Raw genomic sequence first — 16,600 nt, 5'->3', positions numbered from 1 at the left:
CCTCTTCAGAGCCTAGGGCTGTCACAGAGACAGGTGTGATTTGTTAGGACACTCATTTCAGTGATATCTGTCAGATAATAGGGTGATTTTTATGTGTGCTGTTTCAAAAAGTAGCTTTACATTAAGGTATGCAAAAGATTTTTATTTTAGTGAATTTATTTGATTTGTTTTGCTGTCCATACTTTAATAAGGATATGTTAAAATTCAGATGATTATATAATATAGTGACTAATAAGAATTTGTAATAATTTGTGACTGCCATTTTGTTTAACACAATATATGGGTATATAGGTCATATATAGGTCAATATATGATAGGCTGAATATTTTCCTTGAAGTTGAAAGCTTTATTTTGTTTTATTTTGCTTTGCTTTGTGATTTGTACATTAAAACACCAATATTTGTCACAAGAACGTTTGTGTTATAAAGAATATAAAATGTTTACAAAGTCTAATTTCGCAAGCAGCTCAACATTTTAGACATTAATAAAATACATTTCTTCTTAACACTCGTGGACTTTATTTACACCGGAAGCTTGTAATCGTTTGCCAGTGTGGTGATCACGTGACACACGCTCTCCCCAGAGAGCACTTCCGGTAACGTTTCCTGTGTTTGTAAACTGAAAAAAAAAATTTGTTCGACAAGAAAATATTGGGCTACGGTAAAAGAAGAAGAGTAAGGTAAAACAAATACGCGTAGGCTGCGATACTACGCTTATTAAACATATAACAGCATTTAAGAAAAGACTTAATCGCTCTGAAATGTGAAGTTAAATAGACGGTGAACTCACGCCCTGTTGTGATGTAGGATGAATGGAGGAGTTCACATCAGTAACAGTTAACGTGTTTACAGTTCAGACTGAAGAAGAATGAATTTCACTCAGATATTAAGATTATTATCATCTGAATTCACGCCCTTTGTTGCCTTTAACCCGTTAACACTTGAATTCTGTTCCACAGACACAGAACAAATATAACAATGCATTATCATAACGTTACTCTAAATTCAGACATGCTGTGAAATGTATTATTATACATTGTTTTATATGATTCAGGTTATTGCAATAGTTATTTCTGGTGTCCATTACAATGGACACTGGTTATGAACAGTAGCAACGTCCAGATAACTGTACACATGGGTTTGATAAGTTAATAAAGAAAACTTTAAATACATTTGATACAATGGTAACACTTTACAAAAAGGTTTCATTTGCTAACATTAGATAACTACATTAGTTAACATGAACTAGCAATGAACAATATTTCTAAAGCATTTATTAATCTGAGCTAAAGTTAATCTCAGCATTTACTAATACGTGATTAAAATCAAAGTTGTATCTGTTAACATTAGAGAGACATCATGAACCTGAACTAGCATGAACTAACAATATACAGTCGTGTTTTTTACTAATTAGCCTAATGTTAACAACGATTAATAAGTACTGCTAATTGTTAGGTAATATTAGTTAATGCATTAACTAACCTTAACTAATGGAACCTTATTGTAAAGTGTTACCGAGACATAAAAAAAAAGAAACAAAGGTAACGCTAAATTATTGTACTTTTCATGTTTTAATAGTTTTTCTAAAGGGAAATAAGGAAATTTTTTTACAATAAGGTCCTATTAGTTAATGCATTAAGTTTCACTAACAATGAGCAATACATTTGTTACAGTATTAATTCATCTCTGTTACCGTTACTTTATAAAAATACAACAGTTCATCAATTAACAGACACCACTTTAGATTTAATAATGTATTAGTAGGCTAAATGTTGAAATTAAAATTGAGTAAGCCTAATAAATGCTTTAGAAGTCATTTACATTGTTTGTTTATGTTAACTAATGGAGTTAACTAATGTTAACAAATGAAATCTTATTGTAAAGTGTTACAGAGAAATATATACATTAATATAAAATAGTAGCTAAACTTATATTATTGATTATGAATTTCACTGTTGGGTACAGAAATGGCGATAGGCAAATGATTATATTTGTAAGCACATGAAAGACAAGATCATTAAAAATTCTTTGTGGTTCAGACCTGCAACCTTTCGGATCATGTTGCCAACTCTGACGTGTTTCTAACAAGGCCAGTCTTCCAATGTGGTTACAGGCAAAAAACCTAGTAGTTTACTTTTATGTTGACTGCTATATGAACCTGGGTAATTATGACATATCTTGTGCCATGGCATTAATATATTGACTAAGGTGGCACCAAATAAAATAAATAAATAAAAGCGATGTCCATCCATTGTAATAGTCACTGGGTCTGACTCTGAACGGGTTAATACTTGCTTTAATTTGTATCGATATATAGTGGTTTATAATAAGCACACCAAACTGTTAAATGAGTTATAATGAAGTGTATTACATAGATACAATTGAGTTGTTCTCGTAAAGTTTGTTTTCTTTGGCTTGGTTTGCTTTAGATTGCTTTGTGTTTGCCATGTGATAAGACTGGCGTAATTTTATTTTCTATGTCCTGAAATTAATTTAACCTCCAGGACCCTGTTGGTTGCCAAATCAATAATGCTATGGAACATCACAATATACAATATTCACCCACTCACCCTGATCTATATGTCTTTTGATTTATTGCAATCATACTACGTTAATTTTGTGTAGTGCACTATCCATCCATGGCTTCCATGCCTCATTGTATTCATTCATTTATATTTGTGTTCATCTGGATCTTTGAGGGTGAGTTAGTCAGACTAATGCACGGGAATAAGCAGTGGAAGGGAAGATGGTGGTTGAAATAAATCTGTTTTTAATTCCAGTGAATCCCAGAATCCGACCAACCAAATCCAAAATCAACATGGCATAGACGCTCGGATGTATTCCTAGGATTTCAGTTTGAAAGAACCAATGAGAATCCACTCCACTCGGTTTCAGTTTTGAGCTGGTTTGTTTCCAGATGTCATTTAGGGACTCTTGACGCCTGGAAATGTGACTAGCTGAAGCCAAACTCTTATGGCTTTAAAAACACAGCCCTATAAGCCTGTATAAACAAAATCTTGGCAATGCAGACATGGAAAATGTCTGATTCTAGCGAATAAAAGCCGTGATTTGTCCACGGTTGACAACTTCTGTTAGTGGTGGGCTGGATGTGTGGCAACATCATAGACAGAGATGGATATTACCCTGGCTTTATATCCCCCCTTCTGTTTCTAGGCTTGGGCCCCTGATGATTGGGGCTTGTGTGGTCTCTAAACATTCTCGCTGCCCAGAGCGAAGCTCTCTGTACCCCAACACACACATACACACACACTCTCACCACAGCGATGTCACACCTTTCCAACAGCTCAGTGCGAGATCACATGAAGTGGGTCAGTGTTTTTTTCTCTTCTTCATTTGCATTTTTCTGCATTTGTCCACATTTGTTTTGAAAAAGATATCCTTCATTTTCCTTTCATTGACTTTTCTGTGTTTTAACATTTTGTAATTCACTTCCACAGTCTGACTCTTGTCTGTGACACCAGACTTTTACACAGAGTGTTTAAGAGTAATGGGATAGATCTCACAGAACTGTCAAGAATGTGTGTCAGTTATATTTCACCCCAAAATTATATTTTGCATGAGGAAAATAAAGCATTTTTTAAGACATTTAAGTTTTTAATTATTATTTTCATGATAATTAAGCACATTTCTCCAGTAGAATGAATTTATACATCATTGTAGAATTTTAATAAATTATTTTACATTGTTATAGTATTTTTTTTAATGCAGTACACTGAAAAATTAATCTATTGCAATAATGGGAATCATCTTTTTAAATCATGTAAATTAGATTTAAAAAGAAAACACTGGACTGAGAATTTTTTAATTTGCTCAGTTATGAAAATGTCACAATGCAAAAATCTTTATTATTATTATTATTTACGTAAATCATATATTTTAGGATCATTAGAACAACAATGTTAATAAATGTTTATTATATATATATATATATATATATATTATTATTATTATTACTAACAATAACATGAAACGTGAAAATGTCATAATGCAAAAATCTTAATAATCCTAAAATACTTTTAATTTTATTTCTGTAAAAATTTTATTATTTTTATTATTTACTTAAATCATGCATGTATGTAAAATATGTAGTGATTTATGTCAAATCACTACATATACATGTTACATAATTTATGTAAATAATAATAATAAATAATAATAACACTTTTTGCAAGTATTTTTAGGATTAAGATTTTTGCATTATGATATTTTTGTTGCAACAACAATAATAATAACATATTAATAATAAAATCACAATAAATTATTAATTATTATTATTATTATTATATTTTGTGGTATAATTTTCCCTGGGCATGTTCTTGACATAATTGCACTGTGACCTCTGAATTAACTTGACAGATCTTGACTGAAAAGTATTAGTGATGTCTTAAACTGGATCACATTTGTGCCAGATTTCAAGCCAAATTTCCAACCCATCAGATTAGTGACTTTGAGAATCATTTTTAAAAGTGTATGTTTGTGTTTCACACAGGCTGGGTTGCTGGGCTGTGAAGCGGTGCTGTCCAGCATGGCACTCATGCAGGCTGGCTCCATGTCCAGTCATAAGAAGATGGGCTCTCATCTGGGCCAGGGACAGAGAGAAAACCATCACAGCCACAATCACAGCCAGAACCACAACCAGGACACACACAGCCAACACGGCCACATGGTGCTGCCCTCAGGAGTCAGCTGCCCACCACTTGTAAGAGAAAAAAAGACATGGATCACATTGTAAAAGAAAGTCATATGGGTTTGGATGGGTTTTTAATTTGTTTGGTAAACTATTTATTTAAATGTTGAATGTCTGGAGCTGATGCTAAAGGGCCATGGGCTCAATTCCCAGGAAAATCTCACATTGCCAAAAAGGATTTCCCAAATGCATAAATGTACACCATTATATAAAAGTTTCAGAACAGTAAGATTTATTTTACTTTTTTACTTTTAAATACTTTAATTCAGCAAGGATCCATTAAATTGATTGAAAGTGGCAGTAAAGACACTTATACTGTTATGAAGAATTTGCATTTTAAAAATAATTTCAAGTATAGGCTGTTTTTTTTTTTTAACTTAAGATTCATTATAGAATCCTGAAAAAAATACGTATCATGGTTTCCACCAAAAAAAATGTAAGCAGCACAATTGTTTTCAATATTGATAATAATAATAAATGTTTCTTGATCAGCAAATCAGCATATTATAATGATTTCTGAAGGATCACTCTGTCTGAAGACTGGAAATTCAGCTGTGCCAGCACAGGAATAAATTGAAATTTAAAAAATATATTAACATAGAAAACAAATAGAAATGATTTTACACGATTACGGTTTTTACTGTATTTTTGATCAAATAAATGCAGTCTGGGTGAACATGAGAGACTTCATTTAAAAACATTTAAAAAAATTCTTACTGACCCTAAACTTTTGAACGGTGGTTTGTATTTAAATTCTAGATGCTGGATATATTTTGTTATAAGAACTTCTGAAACTGTACTGATTTAATGTGAATGTTAACATCGAATAGCTTGAATGTTATTTTTCATTCAATCCGGTGACCTATATTCTGTTTTTGGGGGCAGCTCATCCGCAAGGATGGAGAGTTTCACTCATCCAGGCTCTTGGATGAAAAAAACATGCAAGCCAGACAGAACGTGCAGCCAAAGAAGAAGAACAGGAAGTCTGGACTTCCCACCAAATTGAGAGAAAAGCCCCAGGCATGCGTTCAAATCTATCTGCAGGATTGCCCTGCAAGTGTGCCTGTTTATCACATTTACACACTTCCGCTTATATTCGTATCCTGACTGACTGCTCTTTTCTTCTGTATGTGATGTGAAGGTGGAGATTCCTGAGGTTAATGACGATAACTCACTCAGCTCTCAAGTGCAGAAGAACTTCATATGTGAGCACTGCTACAGTGCTTTCCGCAGTAGTTACCATCTCAAACGCCACATTCTCACCCATACGGGTATGCCTCTAGCCTTTCCGCTCTCACATCATCTTACGTTTCATGTGAAGAGATGCATTAAGTAAATGTGTGTACATCTGTGTGTGTTTTAGGGGAAAAGCCATTTGGATGTGATATGTGTGACATGAGGTTTATTCAGCGCTACCACCTGGAGAGACATAAGCGTGTTCACAGCGGTGAGAAGCCTTATCAGTGTGACCGCTGCCAACAGGTGAGACGTGACAAACACAGGCAGTTATATTCACAGAGAGCGTGCTATTTGCTTTTTACATGCATAAATGTATGTTTTTATGATAGTACCGCAACTGGGAGCTTACCGTTATGCAGGCTGCAGCAAATGACATTCACAAACCATTTTACATTCATAATATGGCACATTTCTCTGTGAGACATGATATTATCCATCAGGAATCGATTTGATCATGAAAATTGTTTATGTTGCTAGAATGGATAGAGGTGGCTGAAGGGGAGGAGCTGAAAAATAAGATAACTTGGTGATGCTAGCTAAAAAAAAGAAAAGTTGTTTAAGAGTAAAAGCAAGATATTACATTTAGAAGAACAAATTAATACATTTTTATTTGGAATGAAAAAAAATTGTGCACAATAAGACCAGAAACATCAATGAATAGAAAGTAAATATGGTCAGTTTTGATTTCATGTTGACATTACATGTTAATTTGACCTTTATCTTGTTGCTGCTGTCACTGTGACAGCAGATTATTAACAAATTCATCTTAAAGCATGAAGTTTTATTAGCGACTATGACTGATTTATGACATATTCAGCCCGATTATGAGTGAACTGTGAAACGGTTCTTTTTACTTTTTTATTTGTACGGTTTCTCAAAGTGTTTAAGATTAAGGATTAAGTTGAAGATTACGTAGACGTTTCAGGCTGGACTGATGAAACCTGCGATGATTAGTCTACTATTAAAGCATGAATTTGATGTAATCAAGATGTACATATTTCTTCACACATATGCAGTTCTTAGGGGACATAATGTATTACAGCATGAAATAATATTTAAACCTATAACATTTTGCATAGATAACTTTTATACATATGACATTTTTATTTCACAATTCTGACCTTTTTCTTTATATCTCCCTGTAGTTTGTATCTCCCAATTCAGACTTTATGACTCACAATTGCGAGTTTATATCACAATTCTGAGGGGGGAAAAAGTCAGAATTGCGGGATACAGTATATCGCAATATGGAGGAAAACAGACAGAATTTATCTCGCAATTCAGATTAATCTTTTCAGATTTGTGAGATTTAAACTCGGAATTGCAAGAAATTGGACACACACACCACCATTCAAAAGTTTGGGGTCAGTAAAAAAGTTTATACTTTCATTCAACAAGGATGCATTAAATTTACCAAAACTGACAGTAAAGACATTTATAATGTTAATAAAGATGTCTATTTCAAATAAATGCTGTTATTTTCAACTTCACAACTGTTCATCGAAGAATGCTGGGGAAAAAAATGTCACGGTTTCCACAAAAATAATTAGCAGAAACGTTTTAACATTGATAATAATACTAAATGTTTCTTGAGCAGCAAATCTGCAAAGAAGGATAATGTGACACTGAAGACTGGAGTAATTCAGCTTTACATAACAGGAATTAATTACATTTTACAATATATTTGCACAGAAAACTGATATTTTACATTGAAATAATATTTCACAATATTACTGTTTTTACTGTATTTTTGCTAAAAAATAATAGTCATAAACATGAAAAATATAACTGACCCCAAACTTTTGAACGGTAATGTGCATTTATATTAAATGCACTCTGTAATTCATATAATTGAATACATAGTGATTACAGAAGTAAGAAACCAAATAATTACCGTATTTACAACAAAAGAACACCCTAAATGGCATGCGGGAGCTTTTGACTCTGAGAATCAGTGAATCAGTTCATTAAAAGCACTTCCAAAAGAACCAGTTCATAAAACCGCCTGTCTTCTCTTGTCAAAAATGAGACTAACTCCGAACCCCTTCTATCACACAGAACTTTTCCAGAACCGACCGGTTACTACGGCATCGACGTTTGTGTGCCGTGGGCATCCCTAAAGAGGAGAACCAGCCGTGCTGTGAGGGACGGCCATATTCTCAGGACCCCTCCCAGCACACGGCGTCCTGGAGCCCACTGCAGACAAACAACAGCAGGCTGGCGGTGTGACCGCCTTCCGATCGCTCGTGCAAACCTCTTCCCAGCAAACACCACCTGAACGGGGGTTTGAACCTGTAAACGGTTTAAAGACTACAATATGTCCAGCTCTGATCATGCGGCTCAACCCCAGTGGACTCTGGGAAATAGCATATTTTGTATTTTAGATGGTACTGTGATCAGCAGGCGGGTTAGTTGTGCATTCAGTCCAGGCAATAACGACCTCCGGTAGTTTAGAATCACTTCCTTTTGTAGTTTCCCTTTGGAGCGCTGTAGATTGTTGGGATTCTCAGTGCTACAATATTAACCTGTGAACATCTTGAGCCGTAGCACGTGGCCTTTTCGATCAGAGAAGTTAGCCGTAGTGACAGTAGACGCATTCTGGTAGGATACGTTTTCTCAGTGTGCACATCAATTAATCATTTCCTATTCTCATTAAATACTGTGATAACGGCTCGTGACCATTGACCGTTTTACACAGGCTTGTTACGGTTTTAGCAGAAACATCTGGAACATCATCCATCCTACATCCACAGGAGAGCTCATTTTTTGTGAGCTACATTATGGTGTCAAGCTTTTGAAGTTGGCCTTTAGGTCAACATGAACACTGACTTTTCTTTGGGTATTTGAGAATGAATGACAAATTTCGTCACAGTATGATGTGACTCATGCGGTAAGTCTGCTAGCATCTCAGTTTCTCTTCTAAAAGTCACTGGATCGACAAAGCCGAGCCAAGAATAACAAAGCAAACCTTATAACAGGTTGTACAGGTCATAGAGAGACAGATGTTTATATAAAAACCGCTAGTTTATCGCAGAGGTCTCGTTATATGTTTCATATTCCGTCAACCTCGGCCCTTGAACACGGACTTCTGACGCAGTTGAGCTTGAGTTAATATATTTTTTCAGCGTTTTAAATAATTTAATTAGAAACCGTAGTAGTATTAGATGGCAGTTTCACTGTATTTTTTTACATGTACATTTTGCATGATCCTTTCATTAAGTGCGTACCGTAAAAGGTTCTTGTATTGTGATTGTTTAAAAGAATGAAATACACTTGTTTTTGTAAGAACATTATTTTGATCCATTTGTTTGGTATTTTTTACCAATCTCTAACGCGAAGTTTATTCTTATCATGTTAGACACCTTTTAGTGAGGATCTCAAATTGACAATAAATTTTCTTTTCTAAAAAAAAAAAAAAAGCAGCTTCTGTTTTACTCCACACAAGCTTATTTGTATTTATTTGTACTTGTTATTTTTTTTAATAAACTGGTTGAGCATGGTGCGCTTTGTTAGCACAAAGACTATGAATTTTGATTTAAAAAGGAGTATATTGATCAAATCTATACATTGAATGCACTGCGAGTTACTTTGGATAAAAGTATGCTAGATGCATTAAATATAAACTGTTCTTTGTAAAAAAAATACACTACCATTCAAAACTGTGGGGTCAGTAAAAATGTTTTTTATTCTCACCAAGGCTGCATTTATTTGATGAAAAACAATAAAAATTAATATTGTGAAATATTACTACAATTTAAAAATTACTGTTTTTATTTTAATATATTTTAAACTGTAAGTTAGTCTTGTGAGGGCAAAGCTGAATTTTCAGAAGCCATTAGTCCAGTCTTCAGTGTCACGTGATCTTTTAGGAATCTATTAGCATTAATGAAAACAGTCTTGCTGCTTAATATTTTTGTGGGAACTAAACTTTTTTTCAGGATTTTTTGATGTTTAGAAACTTCCAATACGGCATTTATTTAAAATAGAATTATTTAGTGACATTTATAGATGTCTTTACTGCCACTTTTGATCAATTTAATGCATCCTTGCTGAGTAAAAAAATCTTACAAGCCACCAACTATTGAAAGCTAGTGTGCATGCTTACCAGCAGGTGGTGTAATCCACCAACTTTCATTGTGTGTGCCAAGTCATATAAATCCTTTAAAAGTCCTTAAAATGATTTAGCAAAGTTTTTGGGGATTTTATTTCCGCTGTCATCATTCACTACCTACATTACTAGCATATATGTGCCTAGATGTAGAGGTGGACAGAGTACAGAGCTTTGTTACTTGAGTAAAAGTACAGATACCCTTTGCTAAATTTTACTCAAGTACAAGTAAAAGTACTACGTTCAGATGTCTACTTAAGTAAAAGTACTAAAGTACTTGTTTTTAAAAGTACTTGAGTATCAAGAGTACAAGAGTAGATTTTCTAAATATTGCATTACTAATCTACTGCCACAGTGCTTACATTTATGCACAGAAACGTCCTACATGGAGTTATGAAAAATGTTAATGTTAATACCTTGGAGAATGTAAAAGGAATTGAAAGTAAAATCATGTCATTTTCATCTTTTTACCATGTTGCTTTATTTAATTTAATAAAAAAATTTTGGGGTCCCATCTTTAAATGCGGGGACAACACACACACACACACACACCACATGTAAGGGTGGCGCTGCCAATAAAGCACCTAAAAGCTGTCACAAAGAACTGGCAAAAGGAATGATTATGAATATGTAAAATATAGCAAGGAGATATTTTAATTGTTTATTAATAAACACTTGTTAATAAACAAGTGTTTTCTTTGTCAGATCAGCTAGATGAAGTTGACGATGCTGACTCGCGATCTTCAGTAGTGAACGCGCCAGAGAGAAATGCACATTTCATACGGATTACTTAAGCAGAGAGCAGTCTGTAGTCTGTTTTCTTTCGTTTTGAATTTTTCTGTTTAAAAGTAGACATGTCTGTGAGAGGCAAGTAGGCTACCTTATACACTGAGTTTCGGTTTATTTATGAGACGAGATCCAGTTCACGTGCCGGCGCCTCCGTTTCTTATCTATCGTCTGCTATTTACTTCTTATTTGTTAAACCCAGGCAATTGTTTGATGAAACATTGATTCAAATTAAGATACAATTAATGCAAAACGAAATTCAGGTTAAAGAAAGGTTTTGTGTTTTCTGTTTGATGTCTCTGTGAAAGTTTTAAAGCATTTTTTATGCCGCTTTCAGAGCGCTCACGTCCGTAGCGGAGAACACGTCCATAACATTGTTTTTTCCTCATAAATGCAAACCCGAAAAATAAAATAATACAAAATTAATATTTTATGTACTGTGGAGACTGAGCGCCAACCCTTCTTCATTCGCTGGGTAGTAGCCTACTTTGGTTTGCGCAGTGTAATTCACATAATCAGTAAAAATATATTTTGCCTCCTAAAGCTTTTTTTTTAAGAAATCAGAAATCCCTCGCGGCTACGCCACTGCCACATTTGAACCTGACTGTGTTAAACACACCACATACTCAAGAACATCAAACCAAATGCTTGGCTTACATTAATGTGTAATATAAAATCTGACCATGGAGTTGACTTTGGCGGAAAGCTGAAAGTGATTGCTGATAGGCTGTCCCAATCAGTGGCGCCTGCACAATCCAATCACGTTTGAGAGGGAAACAACAAATTGAGGGTTTCCGAGATTTTTCTTTACTTTTTTTTTTTTACTTGGGTACTCACGGTTATGGATAGAAATGTATTGGAGTAAAGAGTACAATATTTGCCTCTCAAATGTACTTGAGTAAAGTCATGAGTACTCCCCAAAAATGATACTCGAGTAAAGTACAGATCCCTCAAAATTGTACTTAAGTACTGTACTCAAGTAAATGTACTCCGTTACTGTCCGGCTCTGTACATATGGTCTACATGCTATATAAATTACACAGCTGTTTCTGTATGATCCAGTAGAGGGCGCTGTGTTCCTTGGCATGTAAATATTACTAATGTCAAAACAATTGGGACTAGTCTAGTGTAGTTATACTCGTTTAGCTGTATTTTAACTGCAGACAGCAACTAACTCTATGAAATATGACTTTATAATGCGTATGTATTTACTAACCCACTAAAGAAGCAACTTTCATTGCAGTTTGGGAATATGATGGAATTACTTGTATTGGAAAAAAGAGCTTAATGCTGGCAAGACGAACTGATATTTCCAGTAGAAATGTAATGGAGTGAAACGTTCAAGACAGCTCAAGCCGCACTGCCAGCAAGGGAGACCGAGTTAGACAAAGAGTCTGGCTCTGTGTTGCTTCAGAGAGGCCATAGTCCTCTCCTCTCTAGCCTGACTGCTGATCCTGATTTATAACACCCGTGGGCTGAGAGCACTTAACACACTCGCTCTCAAAGCCAAGGCGGACGAGAAGAGAATTTAGACATGGCAGTGCTACGTTCATACAATTCGAATGGTTAAGAGAGACCCTCAAGACATTGTTGAAGGTTGGCTTTGTAGCACACAAATGTTGCATGTGCAACCATTTGTATAGCAGCGACACATTATTATTTGAAGTCCAAATTAGGCCTACCTTATTTCACATGCAACCCTCCTCAAAACCCTTAGTGCAGGGCCTATTTCACCACAAATCGCATGTAGAGCACTATTTAAAGTTTAATTCATAGATTAATCAACCTTATACGCCGCTGCAGCCATCTGTCATTCTGCTGACAGCGTACCTTTACATGTTAATTAACAATGATATTTAACCAAGCAGAGGTCAGCGAGGTTGCCATCTTTATTAAAATTTCAGTCTTCTCAGATACAGCTACAATCATGAGGTACGGATTAATACAGTGGGTCCAAAATGATGGAAGGGAAATATTTAAGTGTTGCTCTTTCTTTTGGAGTGGTGTAGCCTTGTGGTTAAACATATGGGATGTTTACCGTAAGTTTGTAAGTTTAAACTGTCAATCTACAATAGATCTTGAACTATTGTCATTGTGATCTTGAACTATTATCATTGTGATCTTGAACTATTATCATTGTGATCTTGAACTATTATCTTTGTGATCTTGAACTATTATCTCTGTGCCTTTGAGATGTTTCAGGGTCTGAGTGTGTAATAAGTTTAAGGCCTTAACCATCAGACATTAAGGGGCTTCCTTCCAGTTTTCAGATAGTGGATTATCAATACCAATACGGCTTTTTCTTTCACCAAAATTAACTTTGGTTTTCCTCTAATATTGAATATTGGTTATTTTTCATATATTTTGAAATATAATTCATTCCTGTAATGCAAAGCTGAATTTTCAGCATCATTACTCCGGTCTTCAGTCTTTTTGTGAAAAACGTGGTACTTTTTTTTTTTTTTTTTTGATTCTTTGATTAATAGAAAGGTCAAAAGGAAATAGAGATATTTTGTTATAAATTATTATAAATGTTTTACTGTCATTTGATCAATTTAATGTGTTCATTGATAAAATTATTCATTTAATAAAGTAATATATTTTATATTAAGTCAATCATGGCCCTCGTGACAGAGGAAATGTGTCAGAATTGCTACAGAATTCATTGTTTCTGAAGATTTGTACACTGAAGGAGTGCAAAAACAATCAGTCCATGTGTAAAATACATTTATGCATTTGCCCGATACTTTTATCCAATGTTGATTGAATGCTTGTGATCTAATGGCTTGTGATATTTTTAGCTTGTGTCATATAAATGATAACATTTATATATATATTGCAGATTTTTGTTTGTAGTTTTTTAAATGGAGGATACAGAAACAAGTGTGAGAAAACAAAACGGCCTTGGAGCTGATGAAGATTAATTAACCAGCTGGGTTTTTTTCTTTTTTCTTTTTGCCATGTGTTCTCAAAAGAATCACTGTCACCGACTGCTGATGGCAAACCGGGGAATTCAGAACACATTCTTTGACCTACTTTTCTATCCAAATAATTCATGAATATTCATTTGAAAATTTCACTTTTATGTGCAATGGCACAATTAGTTTCCTTTCAGCACTTTTGCAACCCTCACACAGAGCAAACAGGAAATGATAAATGACACCCTCACATTATTCTGACTGCTGTTGGGTTTAATGAAGAGTAAGAAATCACAGTGTTTTCTGCTGTATCAACATCAGGATCAGCATTTGATTAACCCAGCTTTAATTAATAAAAGCTGCCATGAGGGGCAACCTATTGGCACTAAGTTTTAACCAGGTTACACCACAGTTTGCAACTATATATATTCAAGAAACAAACTGTGTGTGTCTGTGTACTAACATTCAAAAGTTTGGAGTCAGTAAGAATTTTCTTTCTTTCATTTCATACTTTTATTTATTCAGCAAGGATGCATTAAATTGATCCAAAGTGACATAATGCTACAAAATATTTTTTTATTTAAAATAAATGCTGTTCTTTTGAACTTTCTATTCATCAAAGAATCCTGTAAGAAATGTATTCCAGTTTCCACAAAAACATTAACCGTTTCCAACACTAATAATAAGAAATTATTCAAAATCAGCATTTCATAATGATTTCTGAAGAATCGTGTGACTGAAGACTGGAGTAATGATGCTGAACATTCAGCTTTGTATCACATGATTAAATTATTTTTTGAATTATATAGACTGTTATTTTAAATTGTAATAATAATTCACAATATTACTGTTTTACTATGTTTGAATGGTATATTTGTATATTTAATGACACGCATGGTTGTATAATACCTTGTTACATGGTGGTATATTGCAATGAAATGCTAATTTGCTATTATTTTTTAATAGTGACTAACTAAATCATTGATAGTGACAATATACAACACTTATTTTGAAAAATGCATAATCATCATGTCCATGATGCTAATTAAAACAATTACATTTTACATATTTAAAAACAACAGCAAAAAAGCAATGGCAGTACCACACAACAGCATTCATTTCCTCTTGCCCTTGCTGTTATGTTTGAAGATTCCTTCGTCAAACTCCTTAAACTCTGTTTTACGAGGGAAACCCAAAGTGCCGGGACCGGCTCAGTTGACCAGCGCCTCATTGTCAAGATTTATCTTGCTCGAGAGTCATCCACATTCCTGATGACAGGACGAATGCCTCGGCGTCCTGCCGAGAGCGTTAAAATCACTCTCATGCTGAAGCACATTTCGCCTCGACAGATACATTAACATACAGTGGCCCCGCGCCACCCCATCAATCTGTAGCTTGTTGGGTCCCACCATGGCTTCTCTGGGCCTCCCTGTAGAAGTCCATGGGCTTGACTTGGGCAGTGGTGGCCCTCTTTGAGTCAAGGGTCCACAGATGATATGGTCTAGGTCACTGGAACCTTCCGGAGGCCTCGATGGAGGCTATGAGAACTTAAACTCAATCTGGATGCAACTAGCGCATACACTCTTAAAAATAAAGGTTCTTTATTGGAATCAATGTTTCCATGAGAAACATTAAACGTCCATGGAATCTTTTAATTGCTCAAAGTGTTCTTCAGATTTTAAATCTTCTTTATACTAAGAAAAAAGGTTATTTGGGGAACCTAAAATAGTTCTATGACATGGCTGCGAACGCTCCTTTGGAAACCTTTACCTGAGTGTAGATGTCGATTTAATGTTTCTGTGCTCTTTATATTGCCAAGATCCTTTACCACAAGACTACTTGCCATACGTATCTGGCCTCTCTGAACATGATACATCTTAGACGGCTACTTTTTCCCTGCGTGAAGTCGTCCTTAATGGGAATTTTTTAACTTATCACCATGTTCTTTTGCAGTAGATCAAGTGTCTTTATGAGCTTCAGCAGTTTGGCTTCAATATTGAATAATAAACTTGGCAGAAGAAGTTGTTTTTTTCTTTCTTTGCCATTTTCATGAGGATTAAACGATGTTAAATGTTTGCCCTATTGACTGCTGATTCTAGTTTTTATTTTTGCATGGGCGTGATTTCTTCTCCCAGTTGTGATTTGTTTATGGACTGTATAGAAAAATTGATTAAACTAATAAAGGTTTGAACATTCGCACCTCCCTGACCTTCCATAAACAGCTTGTGTCATTGTTTCCGCCACTGAGATGTTTATGAGTCCTGTTTGCTCAGAGAGAAACATAACGCGGAGTGCGCAAGTATGCAATATGCCTCCAGCAGAGACGCGACGAGTTCACACTGCGATTCGCATGCAGGCGTGCATGTTAAAAAACCTTAATGCGTCTCTTTAGATGTTATGCAATTACATGCGAGCATGGGAAGGCCTTTGTGCACCTCCATTTCGTCCCACTGCAATTTTCCACCTGAACAGACAAGGTGAGGCGAGAGGTGAGGTGGAGGTGCACGTCTTATGAATCCTTGGGCTTTTGACAGACGGCGGCGGCCTTGCTATTTACCCTTAGAAATTTTCACGGGTCACGGCTGTTACAGGGGGTTCACGCACGCCAGCGCTGATCCCCTCGTGCGACTGATGCACAGATAAAGGGGATAGATGGACGAGGGGAAAGCATTTAGGGAGATGAGAGTACAGATAGACAGTAGGCCAAAGTGACTTTGGCAGTGGGCTGCTATTGATCAGCTTTATGATTCATTGATTTATACCAGACAGTTTCAAGTGCTTTGAAGAGATATGAGTCATATACATCCACGCTAATCTCAGGGGTTGCAGGAGGGGACTATGG

At 35.3% G+C, this 16,600-nt stretch overlaps 1 protein-coding gene across 2 annotated transcripts; it reads left to right on the top strand.

Annotated features, from left to right (window-relative positions):
- Positions 1–491: 491 nt before the first annotated feature.
- znf740b (zinc finger protein 740b) lies at positions 492–9,239 on the top strand. Of its 2 annotated transcripts, XM_056258016.1 has the most exons (7): positions 492–679; positions 3,174–3,328; positions 4,510–4,719; positions 5,593–5,727; positions 5,849–5,978; positions 6,071–6,189; positions 8,005–9,239. In XM_056258016.1, the coding sequence occupies exons 2-7, from the start codon at positions 3,284–3,286 to the stop codon at positions 8,173–8,175; spliced, it is 810 nt and encodes a 269-aa protein (XP_056113991.1). In that variant the 5' UTR covers positions 492–679; positions 3,174–3,283; the 3' UTR covers positions 8,176–9,239. The 2 variants fall into 2 exon arrangements, with proteins under 2 accessions (XP_056113991.1, XP_056113993.1); XM_056258018.1 differs by lacking the exon at positions 3,174–3,328.
- The last annotated feature ends 7,361 nt before the right edge of the window (positions 9,240–16,600 follow it).

The sequence above is a fragment of the Rhinichthys klamathensis genome, unplaced genomic scaffold (assembly GCF_029890125.1).
Source record: "Rhinichthys klamathensis goyatoka isolate OS25496 unplaced genomic scaffold, OSU_Roscu_1.1 h1tg000147l_1, whole genome shotgun sequence".
NCBI classification, from domain to species: Eukaryota; Metazoa; Chordata; class Actinopteri; order Cypriniformes; family Leuciscidae; genus Rhinichthys; species Rhinichthys klamathensis.
This window is presented reverse-complemented; position numbering and strand designations above follow the sequence as displayed.